The sequence below is a fragment of the Nerophis ophidion genome, linkage group LG03 (genome assembly GCF_033978795.1).
Source record: "Nerophis ophidion isolate RoL-2023_Sa linkage group LG03, RoL_Noph_v1.0, whole genome shotgun sequence".
In the NCBI taxonomy this organism is placed as follows: Eukaryota; Metazoa; Chordata; class Actinopteri; order Syngnathiformes; family Syngnathidae; genus Nerophis; species Nerophis ophidion.
The window spans coordinates 18,830,781-18,851,701 of NC_084613.1; the positions used below are offsets into that span (position 1 = coordinate 18,830,781).

The following is a 20,921-nucleotide window of genomic DNA, read 5'->3' on the forward strand; positions in this document are numbered from 1 at the left end:
CGACTCTGACGTCCCTGCCGACACCATCAAGTATGGACTCAAACACCATTGGGGACAGAAAATTTGGAAGCACGCGCAGGATTCGGGCTTTTTCTTTTGCCTTTATGCGGCGCCACGGGCCTTTTTACACCCGCGTCACACTTGGGAAAGTGGAAGAGTCACGCGGTACCGAGCCTGGCCAGAGAGAGCAGCGATGCACTTATCTGGCAGGCGTTTCAGGAAGATGAAGATTTTCATCTAACAACCTGCACCTGGGGATAGTTGGATTGGCAACACTAAATTGGCCCTAGTGTGTGAATGTGAGTGTGAATGTTGTCTGTCTATCTGTGTTGGCCCTGTGATGAGGGAGCGACTTGTCCTGGGTGTGCCCCGCCTTCCGCCCGATTGTAGCTGAGATAGGCGCCAGCTCCCTCCGCGACCCCAAAAGGGAATAAGCGGTAAAAAATGGATGGATGGATGGATGGATGGATGGATGGAACATAATGGACCACTTTAAAAGTTCTCTAAAAAGTGTCCTCTTGTAGCTCTGTGCTCATAAAACCATTTAGAATTGGTAGTCATGTGACTATTTCAGGATGTGTTTGGCTAACTAGCAAAACTTTTATTTATTTTTTTTAAATTAAAAAGTTGTGTTAAGCAGTTAAAATGTGTTTTAAAAGAATGTTTTAATTATTATTATTATTTTTTTTATTTTTTATTAAATCAATATAAAAAAAGACAAGATACACTTGCAATTAGTGCACCACCACAAAAAACCTCCCTTTTTCATGACAAAAACCTCCCTTTTTCATGAAACATGTTTCACCCCCCCTGGGCCGCGGGACAAATTAGCAAATTATCAAGTTACAAAAAGGTTTGGGACAACTGTTTTAGGGCATCACATATTACAATTCGTACTGTGTTGCTTTAAGTCAAGGGTGTCAAACTCAAATACAGAGTGGGCCAACATTTTAAACTGAACAAAGCCGAGGGCCAAGGGTTTAACAAATGAACCTTTTAATAGGGACCCAAACACGTTTTGCATTGAATATTGAACAAGCAAGGCTTATATAACTTTATAGTGACATGCAAAATCGAGTTTCAAATAATAATAATAATAATAATTAAAAAATTTCAATGGCATATAAAATAAAATTTAAATAAAAATTGAGTTCCTCTTTTCTATTTGCACCCTTCTGAGGTAAATATCAAAATAAACTTTGTCCACAGGCTAAAAATAAATTTGAAAATAAAATAACAATAATGAATGAATCAAACATTCAAGCCTTGAAGTAACAAGAGAAAGTGCATGAATAATTTTTTAATTATTGCTCAGTTTGCTACACTGATTTGCTTGAACACTGAATATGGAACAAGCAATAATTATATCACTTAATAGTGCAAAATCAACATTCAAAAAACAAACGAAAAAAAATAAATGGTCAAATCAATCAATCAATCAATCAATGTTTACTTATATAGCCCTAAATCACTAGTGTCTCAAAGGGCTGCACAAACCACCACGACATACAATTTAAATAAAACATTTAATGCCTCTTTTCTATTTGCAGCCTTCAACATTACATTTTTCCACAGGCTAATAAATCTTGAAATAAAATAATAATGAGATGGGTGGGGTTGGTGGTGGGGGGCGGGTTTTGGTGGTAGTCAGTGCTGCAAAGGGTTCTGAGTATTTGTTCTGTTGTGTTTATGTTGTGCTACGGTGCGGATGTTCTCCCGAAAAGTGTTAGTCATTCTTGTATGGTGCGGGTTCACAGTGTGGCGCATATTTGTAACAGTGTTAAAGTTGTTTATACGGCCACCCTCAGTCTGACCTGTATGGCTGTTGAGCAAGTATGCAAGGCATTCACTTAAGTGTGTGTACAAGTCGCTTACATTATGTGACTTGGCCGACACGCTGTTTGTATGGAGTAAGAGCGGACGTGACAACATATTGTAGACAACGCTAAAGGCAGTGCCTTTATAGTACCGGCGGGCTCTAATGTTAATTTGATATTGCCTCAAGGGCCAAATGAAATTTTACGGCGGGCCAAATTTGCCCCGCGGGCCAGAGTTTGACACCCATGCTTTAAGTCATTCAAGTGAAACAGTCTTTTCGGGACGTATTTGACAAAATAAAAACATGCTAATAAGAAACTCAGTAAATGTTAGCAGTTTAATGATAATCAGTGAAGGCAGCGTTCACTTACTTCTGCCGCCATGACGTTTTTTTCCACGTTAAAACGGGGTGCTGTTTAAGGGAGTGCGAATGAGAATCGAGTCTTTTGAGTGGCTCTTTTAAGTGAACGGTTGTGAACTTATTATCATCTTCTTTTTTTTTTTTTGCACATGCAAATTTAACGTCAGAAACTTAACAGCATTTGCTCAGTTTCAGTTTCCGTTTCATTTTATTTCGAACATGCATACGATACAATGTATTTCATCACAAATTTCCGGTTGTTATATTACATCCGAAAAAAGGAGTAGGAAGAAGCTGAGCTTAATTAATCCTACCCTTTTTCGTACCATAGCAATTGTATCCTATTTCCTTGTTCTCTGTAACATAATAGTGAACAAATAATAAATACATAATATACCATAGTAAGTATACACATATTAAATATTTAAATGATATTTGTCTCAATAAAAAAATAAAAAAAATTAATAAAAGTTTTTGGATTAACTTTTTTTAACAACAAAGATCACGGGAATTCAATGTTGGTTTTCAGCCTCAATGCTTATGTACAGTGATTTCTCCAGATTCTCTGAACCTTTTGATGATATTACGGACCGTAGATGTTGAAATTCCTAAATTCCTTGCAATAGCTCGTTGAGAAATGTTGTTCTTAAACTTTTGGACGATTTGCTCACACATTTGTTGACAAAGTGGTGACCCTCGCCCCATCCTTGTTTGTGAATGACTGAGCATTTCATGCAAGCTGCATTTATACCCAATCATGGCACCCACCTCTTCCCAATTAGCTTGCACACCTGTGGGATGTTCCAAATAAGTGTTTGATAAGCATTCCTCAACTTTCTCAGTCTTTTTTTGCCACTCGTGCCAGCTTTTTTGAAACATGTTGCAGGCTTTAAATTCCAAATGAGCTAACATTTGCAAACAACAACAAGGTTTACCAGTTCGAATGTTAAATATATTGTCTTTGCAGTCAATTCAATTGAATATAAGTTGAAAAGGATTTGCGAATTATTGCATTCTGTTTTTATTTACCATTTACACAACGTGCCAACTTCACTGGGTTTGGGAAAACAATTAAAAAAAAAAAATCAACAATTAACAGGCGCTGTGTCTGAAACACAAACAAATCCAAATAAGAATTGTTGTTTTGCGATATTTCATTATGCCACACAAAAAAAATCCCGAAAGTCCCTACCACCCCTGTCAGTTCAAAAGTGCTTTTTTTAAAGTCACGGCGCAGGCGGTGTCCATTATTGGTCTCACATGTCGTCGAAGCTCAGTGCTTATTAGCGCGCATCCTGCCAGCACAGGCCAACACGTGTTTATCGCTTCACGTCTGCGGCAACAATAAAATCACAGCTTTTGTCAGCTTTATGATTCACATTCTTGGGAGGTTTGGGGATCGTCGAGGTGGTGGTGGTGGGGGGTGGGGTTGGGGGTAGGAGGGTTGGGGGGGTGGGGGGGGTAGCGTTAAAGGATGTGTGTGAGCTGCATGGTGAGGCCTCCTTTAATGGAAGCTAACGCAGCAGACGGTGATTACGAGCTAAATGACAGGCTGGCCTTATTGCAAACACTAATAACATACGAGTGATTTATATCAACTTTTCGCCTCCCACACACACGCTTCCTGCCTGGATTCGAGTATAAAACACGGCGTCTACGTGCACGGAAATGATCCAGAGAACTGTGGACACCAGCAGTCAGGGCGCTAGAATATTCCCGTGGAAATTGTGATGTGTCTGCTTGATTGGAGCTAGGGAGCTGGCATAGAACGTGAACATGCTGAGTTTAGCTTGTATATTATGTATATTTGCAAAATAGAGACACGTCTCAAAAGCCATGAATTTTAAGTTTAAATGATATAAAATGAGCTAAAATTCATTCTAGCATAAAACATTAGCATGCTCATTTTAGCGTGATAACAAAGAAAAAATATATATGGTAAACTATATATATATATATATATATATATATATATATATATATATATATATATATATATATATATATGTCTTGATTGGATTATCCATAGAATAGTGCTCGATACCGTGGTAGAGCGCAATATGTAGGTGTGGGAGAAATCACAAGACTACTTCATCTCTACAGAACTGTTTCATGAGGGGTTCCCTCAAGCATCAGGAGATTGATGATGATTGAGGGAACCCCTCATGAAACAGTTCTGTAGAGATGAAGTAGTCTTGTGATTTTTCCCACACCTACATATATATATATACATATATATATAGTATACTGTATATACATACATACATATACATAAAACATATATGCATATACATACAGTATATATATATATATATTTATATATGTATATATTTTTATATATATATATTAGAGATGCGCGGATAGGCAATTATATCATCCCCAACCGCATCACTAAAGTCGTCATCCCCCCGCCATACACCCAAACCAATATTTTATCTGAACCGCAACGGCCCGCCCGCCACCCGCCCGCCCGTTGTTATATACCCGGGATCGGCGACCTTTACCACTAAAAGAGCTAGTTTGGTCCGTGTCACAAAGTAAAGAAGGCAATGGGAGCCCCTAACGTTCTCACGAATATCCGATGGTGATCATCCAGATAACGAAAAAAAGTATGTGCTGTGACGCCATTGCCTTTGATGCCTTCCACATCATATGCGAACCGCTAGCCAGTCCAGCATCATGTTGTATGCAGCTTACTCAAACACACATACTAGATTGAAAGGCATACTTGGTGATACAGAGTACACTGATGGTTGTGATATAAACAATTTTAACACTCTTACTAATATACACCAATAAGAATCCAAAAAGTTATATTTTGGTTTCATCTGACCACATGACATTCTCCCAATCCTCTGCTGTATCATCCATGTATCCATTCTGGTATAAACTCAACTCGTCGTGTTTGGAGGAAGAAGAATACTGAGTTGCATCCCAAGAACACCACACCTACTGTGAAGCATGGGGGTGGAAACATCATGCTTTGGGGCTGTTTTTCTCCAAAGGGGACAGGACGATTGATCCGTGTTAGGGAAAGAATGAATGGGGCCATGTATCGTGAGATTTTGAGCCAAAACCTCCTTCCATCAGAGAGAGCTTTGAATGGTTGACCAAATACTTATTTTCCACCATAATTTACGAATAAATTCTTTAAAATTCTTACAATGTGAATTCCTGGATTTTTTTTTCACATTCTGTCTCTCACAGTTGAAGTGTACCTATGATGAAAATTACAGACCTCTGTCATCATTTTAAGTGGGAGAACTTGCACAATCGGTGGCTGACTAAATACTTTTTTGCCCCACTGTATAGACACATATATACATGCATATATACATATACAGTACATGTATTCATATGTATGTATACATGTGTATATATGTACAAAAAAGTTTGTTGTAGCAGTGTTGTGTTTGAAGGTCCGTGTGAGAGAGTCCACACAAACAAGCACACAAAATGTTGTGTTGTTGCCGCGTTGGTTTTGAAGTTGTTGTATGTGCGTGCGTGCGTGTGTGTGCATGTGTGTGTGTGTGTGTGTGTGTGTGTCTGTGTGTGTGTTTGTCTACTAGGTCTTGCCCTGGGGCCATGAGGGGAGACTGCAGGGTGGCCCCAACGTTACCTGCATACTAACACTGTCTCCATTGTAGTCCTGTCAGGACCCTTTTGTGGACCCCCGAATGCACCCCCTTACACACACACGCACGCACACACACGCACACACATACACACACACAGAGAGTGAAATTACCCCTTAGCACCCCTGTATCAAAGGCAACATTCTCCTCTTCTTGTCTCTTTGTTTCATGCTTTCATTCTTTTCTTCCGTCCCCTAAGAGGCTCTCATGCTCCCGTCGGAGCCTCCTCCTGGTTTCTCTTCACCGCCGCTCTCGCCCAGTTCTCCGCTCTCGCCTCCTCAGCTTCCTTCCTTCCTTCCTTCGTCGCCGCCCCGCAGCTTTGCGCCACAGGGGGCAGCAGTGAGACGCGGATGGAAACGGGAATTTTCAGGCCCGGGTTCCCATCCTTCGTCTTCCCTGTCCTTCTCTCAAATGTCAGACATTCTTCACTATGCTCAGATCACGCGCTGTGCTAGGGGCCCCGTGATTCATGGGAGGGGCAGGGGGGGGCCACATTTTAGTAAAATGTCAATGAATGAGTGGCGGAGGGTTATGTATGAACATTTACCACCGGCCTCTTCCTGCTCCATCACTGATAGAAATAGAATAGCAAAGTTCTCTAAATATCCTCGATATCATCAAAATGTTTCAGAGAATGTTTGAAAATATATGTTTTATTCATTTAGGGACATTTGATTTGAAGTACCATACATTCAAAACTATACTCTGCAACTTTTTTCCTACGCTTGGAGCCCCGCGGGTTATAAAACAGTACGGCTATTTTACGGATTTTTCCTCACAAGCAGAGACCCTGAAAAGGTGGGTTGTTTGTGCTATGGCGCCATCTTTTGGACAAGTTCTCTCACTGCAGGTGCTGTAGCGCCCTTCTTTTTAGTGCTTTCAACCGGAAGCAGAAGTACCGTTCCATCTTCTAGCCGTCCATAGCGGTTTTACTCTATGGATTCTTCATTGATCACTCCGAGCAACGTTTGTAAGTTTTGCAATATAACTAAAACAATTCTAACTTACTTGACCGACCCGTGTGTGACATCTGTCGGAGTGTTTTCATGCATATTTGTACGTGTTGTCGTAATGTAATCAGCATTAGCTAATATGCTAACACGTTCAAGAGTGTCTGTGTTAGTATTATTAACTTACATTGGTGGCGACTTGACAAGGGTGTACTCTGCCTACTACCCGAATGCAGCTGAGGTAGGTTCCAGCAGCCTCCGCGACCCCAAAAAGGGAAAAGCGGTAGGAAATGAATGGATGGACGGGCATTCTTTTTGTATTGTTTTGTATTGTAAAGTTTCACAAGTTCTTCAGTAAATTCACCAGAGTTATTGAGTCTGCTTAGCTGATTGGAGAGCTGGCTTCCACAGCGAGTGAGTCCATGATGATGACCTCTGTTTTGCATGATCAGCCGTTTTACTGCCGTTTTATAGACACCATTTGGAAAAAAATTAAGGAATGTAAAAATAAACAATTACAAAATATTTCTGTGTACATTTCACAACGAATATATCAGCAGCTTAAAATATATTTTTTCATCTACAATTTAGTGTGTTAGAGCTCTATAGTCAGTAAAATGGAGTATTTTCAAAGCCAAAGAGGACATTAAAAAAAAACTCAAGGTTGGATAACATTTTTTTTAGTCTTAAACAAAAACGTCATATCTTTTAATTACTAGTATTTTGACCTTATTGAAAGCCTTTTTGAATTGATCAGTGATTCTCAAATTGTAGTCTAGTGGTAAGCCAATGAATCACTCGATTTCAAGTACAGTCTTTTATTTTCCTACATTCAAACCCAGTGTCACTGTTCAAACTGTGTGTTGTGTAACAGCGGCCAAAATATCAAATATACTACTTAAAATGAAACCTCTTCCTTGTTTTTAATGAATACTTAGACCTACTGCGCTATTGTATGTCAATGCTGGTCATTATGGTGGTACTTAAAGAGCTAAGTGTTCGCTAAGGCGGTATTTTTTTTTTTTTTTTAACAGAATTAAAGCACAAAAGTGTGCTGCATACTTAATCTTGTTCAAAAGTTTCGCTGACACTCCCTCTATGCATACAGTGTCTGTTTTGTTGTCAGTTTTATGAAAACACACAATTAGCGTTACCTTCAATTACCTTAAGTGACTCGATGAGACGTGAAGATCAAACATACAACATCCTTGTGCTATTATTTCTTTTTTTTTTTCTTTTACAGTACCAACCGACAAACCAGCGGCTACGATTAAATGACCTCACAACTTAGTGTAATGTCTAATAACATATTTCAATTACAATGAATTAATTGTATTCATGTCAAATATGCTGCTCTATGGTCTATGGTAGTAATGTGTGGAAAATACTGAATTATCGACACCGCCTGTACCAGGGGTCTGCAAACCCAAAATGTTGAAAGAGCCATAGTGGAGCAAAAATATAGAAACAAATATGTCTGGAGCCACAAAAAAAAAAGCCATATTACATACAGATAGTGTCATGAGATATACATTGAATTAAGAGGATTTAAAGGAAACCAAATGAGCTCAATTATGGCTACAAATTAGGCATAATGATGCAGTATGTACAAACCCCGTTTCCATATGAGTTGGTGAAATTGTGTTAGATGTAAATATAAACGGAATACAATGATTTGCAAATCATTTTCAACCCATATTCAGTTGAATATGCTACAAAGACAACATATTTGATGTTCAAACTGATAAACTATTTTTTTGTGTGCAAATAATCATTAACTTTAGAATTTGATGCCAGCAACACGTAACACAGACGTTGGAAAAGGTGGCAATAAATACTGATAAAGTTGAGAAATGCTCATCAAACACTTATTTGGAACATCCCCCAGGTGTGCAGGCTAATTGGGAACAGGTGGGTGCCATGATTGGGTATAAAACAGCTTCCATGAAATGCTAAGTTATTCACAAACAAGGATGGGGCGAGGGTCACCAATTTGTAAGCAAATTCTCGAACAGTTTTAGAACAACATTTCTCAATGAGCTATTGCAAGGAATTTAGGGATTTTACCATCTACGTTCCGTAAAAGTCATCAAAAGGTTCAGAGAATCTGGAGAAATCACTGCAAGTAAGTGATGATATTACGAACCTTTGATCCCCCAGGCGGTACTGCATCAAAAACCGACATCAGTGTGTAAAGGATATCACCACATGGGCTCAGAAACACTTCATAAAACCACTGTCAGTAACTACAGTTGGTTGCTACATCTGTAAGTGCAAGTTAAAACTCTGCTATGCAAAGCAAAACCATTTATCAACAACATCAACAAACGCCGCTGGCTTTGTTGGGCCCGAGCTCATCTAAGGTGGACTGATGCAAAGTGGAAAAGTGTTCTGTGGTCTGACGGGTCCAGTGGTGAACATGCCCTTTCCCAACTACTTTGGCACATGTTGCAGCCATGAAATTCTAAATTATTATTTGCAAAAAAAAATCAAGTTTATGAGTTTGAACATCAAATATCTTGTCTTTGTTGTGCATTCAACTGAATATTTTGCAAATCATTGTATTCCGTTTATATTTACATCCAACACAATTTCCCAACTCATATGGAAATGGGGTTTGTACATATAGCTACCCTAAATAGCACGTTAGCATCGATTAGCTTGCAGTCATGCAGTGACCAAATATGCCTGATTAGCTTTCAACAAAAGTCAATAACGTGAACAAAACTCACCTCTGTGCATTCATGCACAACGTTAAAAGTCAGGCGGACAAAATGAGACGGAAAAAGAAGTGGCATAAAACGCGTCTTAGAAAGTTGGAGACAGTTATACATGTAAACAAACTACGGTGAGTTCAAGGACCGTCAAAATTAGTAGGACAAAACAACTCTCGCCAAATACTCGAATCAGTGAAGCATGTTTAATTAAAACAGTGTGCTTTATAACAATTAGGGAGGTTTGTGTCATGTTAGTCCTCTGACAGAATCCATATTAAAACAAAAAATATATATTTTATATTTTTTTCCCCTCATCTTTTTCCATTTTTCATACATTTTTGAAAAAGCTCCAGAGAGCCACTAGGGCGGCGCTAAAGAGCTGTAGCCTATCTCAGCCAATGGCTTTCGAACTTTATCCATACAGATTAGACAAATGGAGGATGCAAAATTTCAAATCTTTTAGGTTTTCATTAAAATGTCCTTTTCAATAGAGCGCAAAAAAAAAAAAAAAAATAAATTTTACCGTAGAGCACGGGTTCTTAAACTCAAATGCAACTACTCAGCCCGAAAAACAAAAAACGAAAAAACAATAGATCTTAAAACTGGCAGCTCCGGCACCAGAATGTTACCATACATCATTGTGTTTTTACAGGAAATTATAGCAATTGAAAAAAACATTGGTACAGTTTTTAATTTTTTTTATAGTATTGTATCATTTTTTTACAGAGCATTACTAATAAATTGAGAAACAGCACCAATGTTACTTTTGCCGCAAAGTTCTGACGACTGAGCTGCTACTTTTTCCACTGCAAAATATTCGCTCCCTGTTTTTCACAGTGCATTACTGTGAATGGAAATAAAAATAAAAAAACACTGATGGTTTTCGACTGCACTGCCAAACTTTTATAGCAAAATCTAAATAAAGAGGTCAGTATGAATATGTGATACATTTAGTAGCTCCCCTTTGGCAGGCCTAACAAAATGACTCGAAGGGCCAAATTGCTATGCTAACTATGCTATGACACATGATGATATCATTTGAAATACAAAACTTTTCAAACATCCCCGGAGGCACAAGATATTGATACAACGTTGATTATATGTACATGTCCTTTAAAACTGACTTTGAAACAACGTTGCTAAATAGTTGAATTTGTATAATGAGCCAACGTTGATGTCCAACGTTGGATCAACAATGTTGGTTGGGAAACGACCAAATTTCGATGGTCAGATGAACGTCGCAACCTGACAGTGATTAAACGTTGTCAAAAAGCATGTAGTTTCAACGTTGTATTTGTGTTGTGGAATATTGGTTGGGAAATTACTAAATTTCAATGATCGAATCAACGTCACAACCTGACATTAAATAAACGTCAAAAATCACGTTGTTTCAACGTTGTATTTGTGTTTTAGAATATTGGTTGGGAAATGACCAAATTTCAATTGTCAAATCAACGTCACAACCTGACGTTGAATAAACGTCGTCAAAAAGCATGTTGTTTCAACGTTGTATTTGTGTTGTGAAATATTGGTTGGGAAATGACCAAAATTCAATGGTCAAATCAACGTCAGAACCCGACATTGAATAAACGTTGTCGAAAAGCACGTTGTTTCAACGTTGTCTTGGTGTTGTAGAATATTAGTTGGGAAGTGACCAAATTTCAATGGTCAAATCAACATCAGAATCCAACATTGATTAAACGTCCTCAAAAAGCATGTTGTTTCAATGTTGTATGTGTGTTTTGGAATAATGGTTGGGAAATGAGCAAATTCCAATGATCAATTCAACGTCACAACCTGACATTGAATAAACGTCAAAAAGCATGTTGTTTCAACGGTGTTTGTGTTGTGCAATATTGGTTGGAAAATGACCAAAACGGTCAAATCAATGCCAAAATTCAACATTAATTAAACATCGTCAAAATGCATGTTGTTTCAATTTTGTATTTGTGTTGTGGAATATTGGTTGGGAGATGACCAAATTACAATCATCAAATCAACGTCACAACCTGACATTAAATAAACATTGTCAAAAAGCATGTAGTTTCAACGTTGTATTTGTGTTGTAGAATATTGGTTGGGAAATTACCAAATTACAATCATCAAATCAACGTCACAACCTGACATTAAATAAACGTCAAAAAGCATGTTGTTTCAACGTTGTGTTTGTGTTGTGCAATATTAGTTGGAAAATGACCAAAACGGTTTAATCAACGCTAAAACTCAACATTAATTAAACATCGTCAAAAAGCATGTTGTTTCATTGTTGTATTTGTGTTGTAGAATATTGGTTGGGAAATTACCAAATTACAATCATCAAATCAAGGTCACAACCTGACATTAAATAAACATCAAAAAGCATGTTGTTTCAACGTTGTGTTTGTGTTGTGCAATATTAGTTGGAAAATGACCAAAACGGTTTAATCAACGCCAAAACTCAACATTAATTAAACATCGTCAAAAGGCATATTGTTTCAACGTTGTATTTGTGTTGTAGAATATTGGTTGGGAAATTACTAAATTACAATCATCAAATCAAGGTCACAACCTGACATTAAATAAACATCAAAAAGCATGTTGTTTCAACGTTGTGTTTGTGTTGTGCAATATTAGTTGGAAAATGACCAAAACGGTTTAATCAACGCCAAAACTCAACATTAATTAAGCATCATCAAAATGCATATTGTTTCAACGTTGTATTTGTGTTGTAGAATATTGGTTGGGAAATTACCAAATTACAATCATCAAATCAACGTCACAACCTGACATTAAATAAACGTCAAAAAGCATGTTGTTTCAACATTGTATTTGTGTTGTGGAATATTGGTTGGAAAATGACCAAAATTCAATGGTCAAATCAACGTCACAACCCAACATTGAATAATGTCGTAAAAAAGCATGTTTTTTCAACGTTGTATTTGTTTTGTGGAATATCGGTTGGAAAATGACCAAAATTCAATGGTCAAGTCAACGTCAAAACCCAAAAAGCATTTTGTTTGAGTTGCTTACGTTGTTTTAATGTCTTGTGCCTGCTGGATATGTTTGCACAAAGTATCGGATCGGTATCACCGATACCAGCCTGATTTTTAATCAGTATCGGATCAGAAAGAAAACCAGTGGTACGGCACATCACCAGCCTGTGGTCCTTATAAGGGCAACACTAATAAAAACCAGCCTTTGCGTCTTATAAGCAAATAAAATCAGCATTCCTTCACCTGATGGCGACTTTATGGTCTCACACCTTAAAAATGTGAACAAAACTCCAAATAAATTGCATTCACCCCCCCGGGCCTCCTTGCCCTTGTCTTACAGGCTGAATTCCACGGTGACGCAGACACTTCCACATCAGCGCCACATTTGCATTGAGTACACAAGTCACATCTCACGCTGGGACATTCATGCCCGTGACAAACATGCTGGAAATATGCACATAACGGCCAAGAATTACAACCTTTATTAGCGTTTCATTTACACAAGCAAATTATTGCTGCTCTGCTTACATACCGCCTGCCTTTTTTTTTAATAAGTGGGTTTCGTTTTCTTGGCGGGGAGGGCGCGGCTCATCAGATGCTGAGGACATGTAAGGACTTTTACAGTTACGCTTTCGGTTCATGTTTATTTCCAGCATGCATAAACTTACAACATGACACATCACATACTTCCAGTCACTCATTACAACATGTCCGACAAGGAGTAGGAAGAAGCAGAGCTGAATTAATCCTACACTTTTTCCAGAATCCGATCTTGTTATGTAGCCGTTCACAATACAAAATACGTTTTTATTATTAAATTCACAGGTGTTGAACTCGCCATGTAAAATCGCTAATGCTAATTGTAGCCGGTCTGTGGTAAATCTAATGTAAATTAGCATCAAGTTAGCGCATTTTGGAAGAGTGAAGCCTTACTTTACGTTGTAGCGTTTTTTACCAGTTATACTTGCCTTGTCGGTGTTGGAAATTGCAACAATACGAAGGCTACGTTCAAACTGCAGGATAGCATTTGCAATTCAATACATTTTTTAAATCCGATATTTTAATGTAGTCGTTCACATTACAAAAAAAGTTTTTATTGTTAAATTCACAGGTGTTAAAATCGCTATGTAAAATCGCTAATGCTAATAGTAGCCGGTCTACGGTAAATCTAATGTAAATTAGCGTCACGATAGCGCATTTTGGAAGAGTGAAGCCTTACTTTACATTTTAGCGTTTTTTACCAGTTATACTTGCCTTTTCGGTGTTGGAAATTGCAACAATACGAAGGCTACGTTCAAACTGCAGGCTATAATGTTCAATTCAATTATGTCTTTGAACCCGATCTTTTAATGTAGTCGCTCATATTACAAAAAAAACTTAATTCAGAGGTGTTGAAATCTCAATGTAAAATCGCTAATGCTAATAGTAGCCGGTCTATGGCAAATCAAATGTAAATTAGCATCAAGCTAGCGCATTTAAAAGAGTGGCACCGTACTTTACGTTGTAGCATTTTTTTTAACAGATATACTTGGTTTGTCGGTGTTGAAAATTGCAAAAATACTTAGGCTACGTTCAAACTGCAGGATAGCATGTGCAATTTCATATTATACATCAAATTATGCTGACATTTTCATTGGATAAAAATGTGTGTGCAACATTGCTGTTTACAAATTCAGTTTCTCTCAATAGCTCTGTTTATTGTTGCTGTTCTGAGTGTTGCTGGGTCTGGGTTGGTTCTGGAATTGGATTGCATTGTTATGGTATTGCCGTGTTATGTTTTGTTGTTAAAAAAAATTATAATAATAATAAAAATAAAAAATAAAAAAATAAAAAAAAAATAAAAAATGGAATACGATATTTTAATATAGTAGTTCACATTACAAAAAACGTCTTCATTACTAAATTCACAGTTGTTGAAATCTCCGTGTAAAATCGTTAATGCTAGTAGTAACCGTTCAAGAGCAAATTCAATGGGAATTACCATCAAGTTAGGGCATTTTGGAAGTGGCGTCTTACTCTACGTTAAAGCGTTTTCTACCAAGCATACTTACTTTGTTGGTGTTGAAAATCCAAACAATACTTAGGCTACATTCAAACTGCAGAATAAGGTTTCAATTTAGATTTTTTTGTTATATCCGATCTTTTTATGTTTTCGTTCACTTTACAAAAAAGTTTTCATTACTAAATTTGGAGGTGTTGAAATCGCTAAGGAAAATTGCTAATGCTTATAGTAGCTGGTCTCCAGCAAATCCAATGTGAATTAGCGTCAAGGTAGCACATTTTCGAAGAGTGACGATATTTACTTTACGTTAAAGCGTTTTCTACCAAGCATACTTGCTTTGTCGGTGTTGAAAATTGCAGCAATACTTAGGCTACATTCAGACTGCAGGACAGAATGTCCAATTTGGATTTTTTTGTCATATCCGATCTTTTTATGTAGTCGTTCATGTTACAAAATTGCTAAATTTGAAGGTGTTGAAATCGATAAATAGAATCACGAACGCTAATAGTAGCCGGTCTATGGCAAATCTTATGTAAATTAGCATCGAGCTAGCACGTTTTGGAAGACTGGCATCTTACTTTATGTTGGAGCATTTTCTACCAAGTATACTTGCTTTGATGGTGTAGAAAATTGCAACATTACTTCAACCACGTTCAAACTGCAGGATAGGATGTCCAAATCGGATTTCAGACATACAAACCCCATTTCCATATGAGTTGGGAAATTGTGTTAGATGTAAATATAAACGGAATACAATAATTTGCTAATCATTTTCAACCCATATTCAGTTGAATGCACTAAAAAGACAACATATTTGTTGTTCAAACTCATAAACTTTATTTTTTTTTGCAAATAATAATTAACTTAGAATTTCATGGCTGCAACATGTGTCAAAGTAGTTGGGAAAGGGCATGTTCACCACTGTGTTACATCACCTTTTCTATTAAGAAAACTCAATAAACGTTTGGGAACTGAGGAAACTAATTGTTGAAGCTTTGAAAGTGGAATTCTTTCCCATCCTTGTTTTATGTACAGCTTCAGTCGTTCAACAGTCCGGGGTCTACGCCGTCGTATTTTACGCTTCATAATCCGAATGGTTATTTTCCTCTTTGTTCTGGAGGACACTACGTCCTCTGATTCCAAATATAATTTGAAATGTGGACTCGTCAGACCACAGAACACCTTTCCACTTTGCATCAGTCCATCTTAGATGAGCTCGGGCCCAGCCAAGCCGGCGGCGTTTCAGGATATTGTTGATAAATGGGTTTGGCTTTGCAAAGTAGAGTTTTAACTTGCACTTACAGATGTAGCGACCAACTGTAGTTACTGACAGTGGTTTTATGAAGTGTTCCTGAGCCCATGTGGTGATATCCTATACACACTGATGTCGGTTTTTGATGCAGTACCGCCTGAGGGATCAAAAGTCCGTAATATCATCGATTATGTGCATTGATTTCTCCAGATTCTCTGAAACTTTTGATGATTTTACGGACCGTAGATGGTAAAATCCCTAAATTCCTTGCAATAGCTCGTTGAGAAATGTTGTTCTAAGACTGTTCGACAATTTGCTTACAAAGGGGTGACCCTCACCCCATCCTTTATTGTGAATTACTTAGCATTTCATGGAAGCTGCTTTTATACCCAATCATGGCACCCACCTGTTCCCAATTAGCCTGCACACCTGTGGGATTTTCCATATAAGGGTTTGATGAGCATTCCTCAACTTTATCAGTATTTATTGCCACCTTTCCCAACTTCTTTGTCACGTGTTGTTGGCATCACATTCTAAAGTTAATGAATATTTGCAACAAAAAAAATGTTTTATCAGTTTGAACATCAAGTAGGTTGTCTTTGTAGCATATTCAACTGAATATGGGTTGAAAATAATTTGAAAATCTTTGTATTCCGTTTATATTTACATTTAACACAATTTCCCAACTCATATGGAAACGGGGTTTGTACTATGCATACTTTTGCAGCTAAGTTTGTTCACGCGTTCAGTCCTGAACAAACATATTGCTAGGTCAGCGCTACTTGCTACGTGCTAACGCTAGCACCAGTTGCGATCAGGATCGCCAACCGTTGATTGAAAAACATTATATTAAAACAAAAGGATGTTTTATTTGTATACTGAGCTGTCAAATTACGCATTTGTTATTAAAAATTGACAACCCTTTCACAAGTCTGCTACAGGCCAAGCCAACGGATGCCAGAGTAACCGATCCCAAATGGCAATCAGACTTTTTTTGCACACCAACACCATAAAAAGCGTCCACTGACCTCTGACCTCACCCAGCAGCTCAGTGGCGTTGAGTCGATCGACGCGTTCTTTCCAGTCCTTGGAGAGCAGTCTCTCCATGCAGGACGGCTCTGCAAAGAAGAGACCAGGAATGCCTCCGTCAGTGCACTTCACTAAGTACGCTCTACACTCCATTATGGTGAGCGCTCACTTAGGTTTCGCCAACATTGGATCACAACAATGTCAAAAAGATCGAGTCGAGGGCACAACCTTCACTTTTTCCACTTTGTGTCACATGCGGCTGCTACTGCAAGTAGCTCTCCTGGGTTGTAATAATAAATTGAGTAATCAAACAAGACTCATAGTTTTTCATAATCTTTTTGATATGCAGGTATGTTTAAATGTAAAAATAAATAAATAAGAAATAGAGATGTCCGGAATGCAGATATTATCGGCCGATAAATGCTTTAAAATGTAATATCAGAAATTATCGGTATCGGCTTAAAAATTATCGGTTTCAAAAAGTAAAATTTTTGACTTTTTAAAACGTCGCCTTGTACACGGACGTAGGGAGAAATTCAGAGCGCCAATAAACCTTAAAGGCACTGTTTTTGTGTGCCGGCCTGGCCACATAATATTTACGGCTTTTCACACACACATGAATGCAAGCATACTTGGTCAACAGCCATACAGGTCACACTGAGGTTGGCCGTATAAACAACTTTAACACTGTTACAAATATGTGCCACACTGTGAACCCACACCAAACAAGAATGACAAACACATTTTGGGGGAACATCCGCAGCGTAACACAACATAAACACAACAGAACAAATACCCAGAACCCCTTGCAGCACAAACTCTTCCGGGACACTACAATATAAACCCCCTGCTATGCCCTACCCCACCCCGACTTCAACCTCCTCATGCTCTCTCAGGGAGAGCATGTCCCAAATTCCAAGGTGCTGTTTTAACATGTTAAAAAAAAATGCACTTTGTGATTAATATGGCAGTTCCATGTTGGCATTTTTTTGTCCATAACTTGAGTGGATTTATTTTGGAAAACCTTGTTACATTGTTTAATGCATCCGGCGGAGCATCACAACAAAATTAGGCATAATAATGTGTTAATTCCACGACTGTAAATATCGGTATCAGTTGATATCGGTATCGGCAATAAGAGACAATATCGGAATATCGGATATTGGCAAAAAAGCCATTATCGGACATCTCTAATAAGAAACGAATCTGGCTGTGAACAGGCTACTGTATGAACACGTTTTGCTGTAAGTTACACAAATTTATCGTCCCGAGTTCTCAGGGACATTGCTCTTTTTAATAGAATTTGCGTATTTATTAAAAAAAAAAAATAATAATAATAATAATTGTCTGTTTATATGTGTTGGCCCTGTGATGAGATGGCGACTTGTCCAGGGTGTACGCCGCCTACCGCCCAAATGCAGCTGAGATAGGCTCCAGCACCCCCGTGACCCCAAAAGGGACAAGCGGTAGAAAATGGATTAATGGATAAGGGGGTGTGGCCTGGGCGTGGTCTATCCGCTGTTGATTCCTCCCTGATTAGTGCCCGTGCACACTTTAGTACGTCTGAATTTGATCTCACGTACACAGTTCTTAATACGTGAGATTTTCGATGTTTGCTTGTTTTTATTTGATGAACTGAATAACCACATGGATAAAATGATACGTCCACTCAGCAATGTTTTGTAAAAGTTTTAAAGGCCTACTGAAATGAGATTTTCTTATTCAAACGGGGATAGCAGGTCCATTCTATGTGTCATACTTGATCATTTCGCGATATTGCCATATTTTTGCTGAAAGGATTTAGTAGAGAACATCCACGATAAAGTTCGCAACTTTTGGTGGCTATTAGAAAAGCCCTGCCTTTACCGGAAGTATGTGGGCGTGATGTCACGAGTTGTAGGGCTCCTTACATCCTCACATTGTTTTTAATGGGAGCCTCCAGCAGTAAGAGCTATTCGGACCGAGAAAACGACAATTTCCCCATTACTTTGAGCGAGGATGAAAGATTTGTGTTTGAGGATATTGATAGCGAAGGACTAGAAAAAAAAAAAAAAATTAGAATAAAAATCAAGTTAAAAAAAAAGGCCATTGCATTGGGACAGATTCAGATGTTTTTAGACACATTTACTAGGATCATTCCGGGAAATCCCTTATCTTTCTATTGTGTTGCTAGTGTTTTAGTGAGTTTAATAGTACCTGATAGTCGGAAGGGTGTGTCCACAGGTGTCTTGAGGCCAGTGGCCAGGGAAGTCGACGGCAGCTGTATGGACGGCGCAAGCTCAGCTGATCTCCGGTAAGAGGCGACTTTTTACCACAATTTTCTCACCGAAAACTACTATTTGACATTTGGTCGGGATCCATGTTCGCTTGACCGCTCTGATCCATAGTAAAGTTTCACCTCCGGGAACTTTAAACAAGGATTCACCGTGTGTTTGTGTGGCTAAAGGCTAAAGCTTCCCAACACCATCGTTCTACTTTGACTTCTCCAATATTAATTGAACAAATTGCAAAAGATTCAGCAACACAGATCTCCAAAATACTGTGTAATTATGCCGTTAAAGCAAACGACTTTTAGCTGTGTGTGTGTGCAGCGCTTATATTTCCTAACAGTCCGTGATGTCACACGTACACGTCAGCATTCCGCGACGTTTTCGACATTAAACTCAGCGGGAAATTTAAAATTGCAATTTAGTAAACTAAAAAGGCCGAATTGTCATGTGTTGCAATGTTAATATTTCATCATTGATATATAAACTATCAGACTGCGTGGTGGGTAGTGGTGGGTTTCAGTAGGCCTTTAAAGTTAAAGTTAAAGTACCAATGATTATCACACACACACTAGGTGTGGCGAAATTTGTCCTCTGCATTCGACCCATCCCCTTGTTCGCCCCCTGGGAGGTGAGGGGAGCAGTGGGCAGCAGTGGTGCCGCTCCCAGGAATCATTTTTGGTGATTTAACAGGTAATGGGTCCCATTTTTATAGTCTTTGGTATGACTCGGCCGGGGTTTTGAACTCACGACCTACCGATCTTAGGTCCGGTTTGGCAGCGCCGCGGCCATTCAAAAGCCCATAGAGATAATTGCTCATTTAGCATCGCGTTGATCCTTAGCATGTTCCAATTTTAGTGACAGACGTACGGCCGTTTCAATACAACAGCCGCACTATTCAAGCTTATGTTGTAGCTGAAACTTTTCTCCAAAGATTACATTTTTAAAGAACATTCATGTTTTTGTAGTTTTTGCATAGTTATTGTATTTTGTTTATTTTTTCAATCACTGCCAAAGCAGCATTGTAGTTTGAAATTGGCTTCACTGTGATAATGTGAAGCCGAGCAACCTATAACCGTATTTTTTTCGGACTATAAGTCGCAGTTTTTTTCATAGTTTGGCCGGTGGTGCGACTTATACTCAGGAGCTATTTATGTGGAAAATTATTGACACATTACCGTAAAATATCAAATAATATTATTTAGTTCATTCAAGTAAGAGACTAGACGTATAAGATTTCATGGGATTTATCGATTAGGAGTGACAGATTGTTTGGTAAACGTATAGCATGTTCTATATGTTATAGTTATTTGAATGACTCTTACAATAATATGTTACGTTAACATACCAGGAACCTTCTCAGTTGGTTATTTATGCGTCATATAACGTACACTTATTCAGCCTGTTGTTCACTATTCTTTATTTATTTTAAATTGCCTTTGAAATGTTTAGTTTGGGTGTTGGGTTGTATCAAATAAATTTCCCCAAGAAATGCGACTTATACTCCAGTGCGACTTATATATGTTTTTTTCCTTCTTTATTATGCATTTTCGGCAGGTGTGACTTATACCCCAGAGCGACTTATACTCCGAAAAATACGGTACCTATAAAATATATATATAATATATTTATATTATTCACATGTGAATAATGCTGTATAGTATTTATTGTCTATTATGATCGAACTGTGGGGCTGAATTTCCCCCAGGGATCAATAAAGTACTTTCTATTCCAGGCCTGAGCAATTATTTTGACTCGGTGGCCACATTTAGAGAAAAAAAATGTGTCTGGGGGCCGGTAATATCTATTTTTAGGAACACAAAACCTCACAATAATGTCTGATTGAATGCTAAAAATGTTATGACATACCGCCTTAATAAACGGAATGGGATTTTTAAATTTTTCTATGGACGATAAA

At 38.1% G+C, this 20,921-nt stretch overlaps 1 protein-coding gene across 2 annotated transcripts in view; it reads right to left on the minus strand.

Annotated features, from left to right (window-relative positions):
• LOC133549260 (transcription factor SOX-6-like) overlaps positions 1-20,921 on the minus strand; it is a 265,313-nt gene that overhangs the window by 119,809 nt on the left and 124,583 nt on the right. For both annotated transcript variants that reach the window (XM_061894490.1, XM_061894489.1), the window contains exons 5-6: positions 16,736-16,825; positions 1-14 (exon numbers count right to left, since the gene is read on the minus strand). The exon at positions 1-14 is cut by the window's left edge and continues 159 nt beyond it. In XM_061894490.1, coding sequence (XP_061750474.1) covers positions 1-14; positions 16,736-16,825 — 104 coding nt within the window. The remainder of the gene's footprint in view (positions 15-16,735; positions 16,826-20,921) is intronic.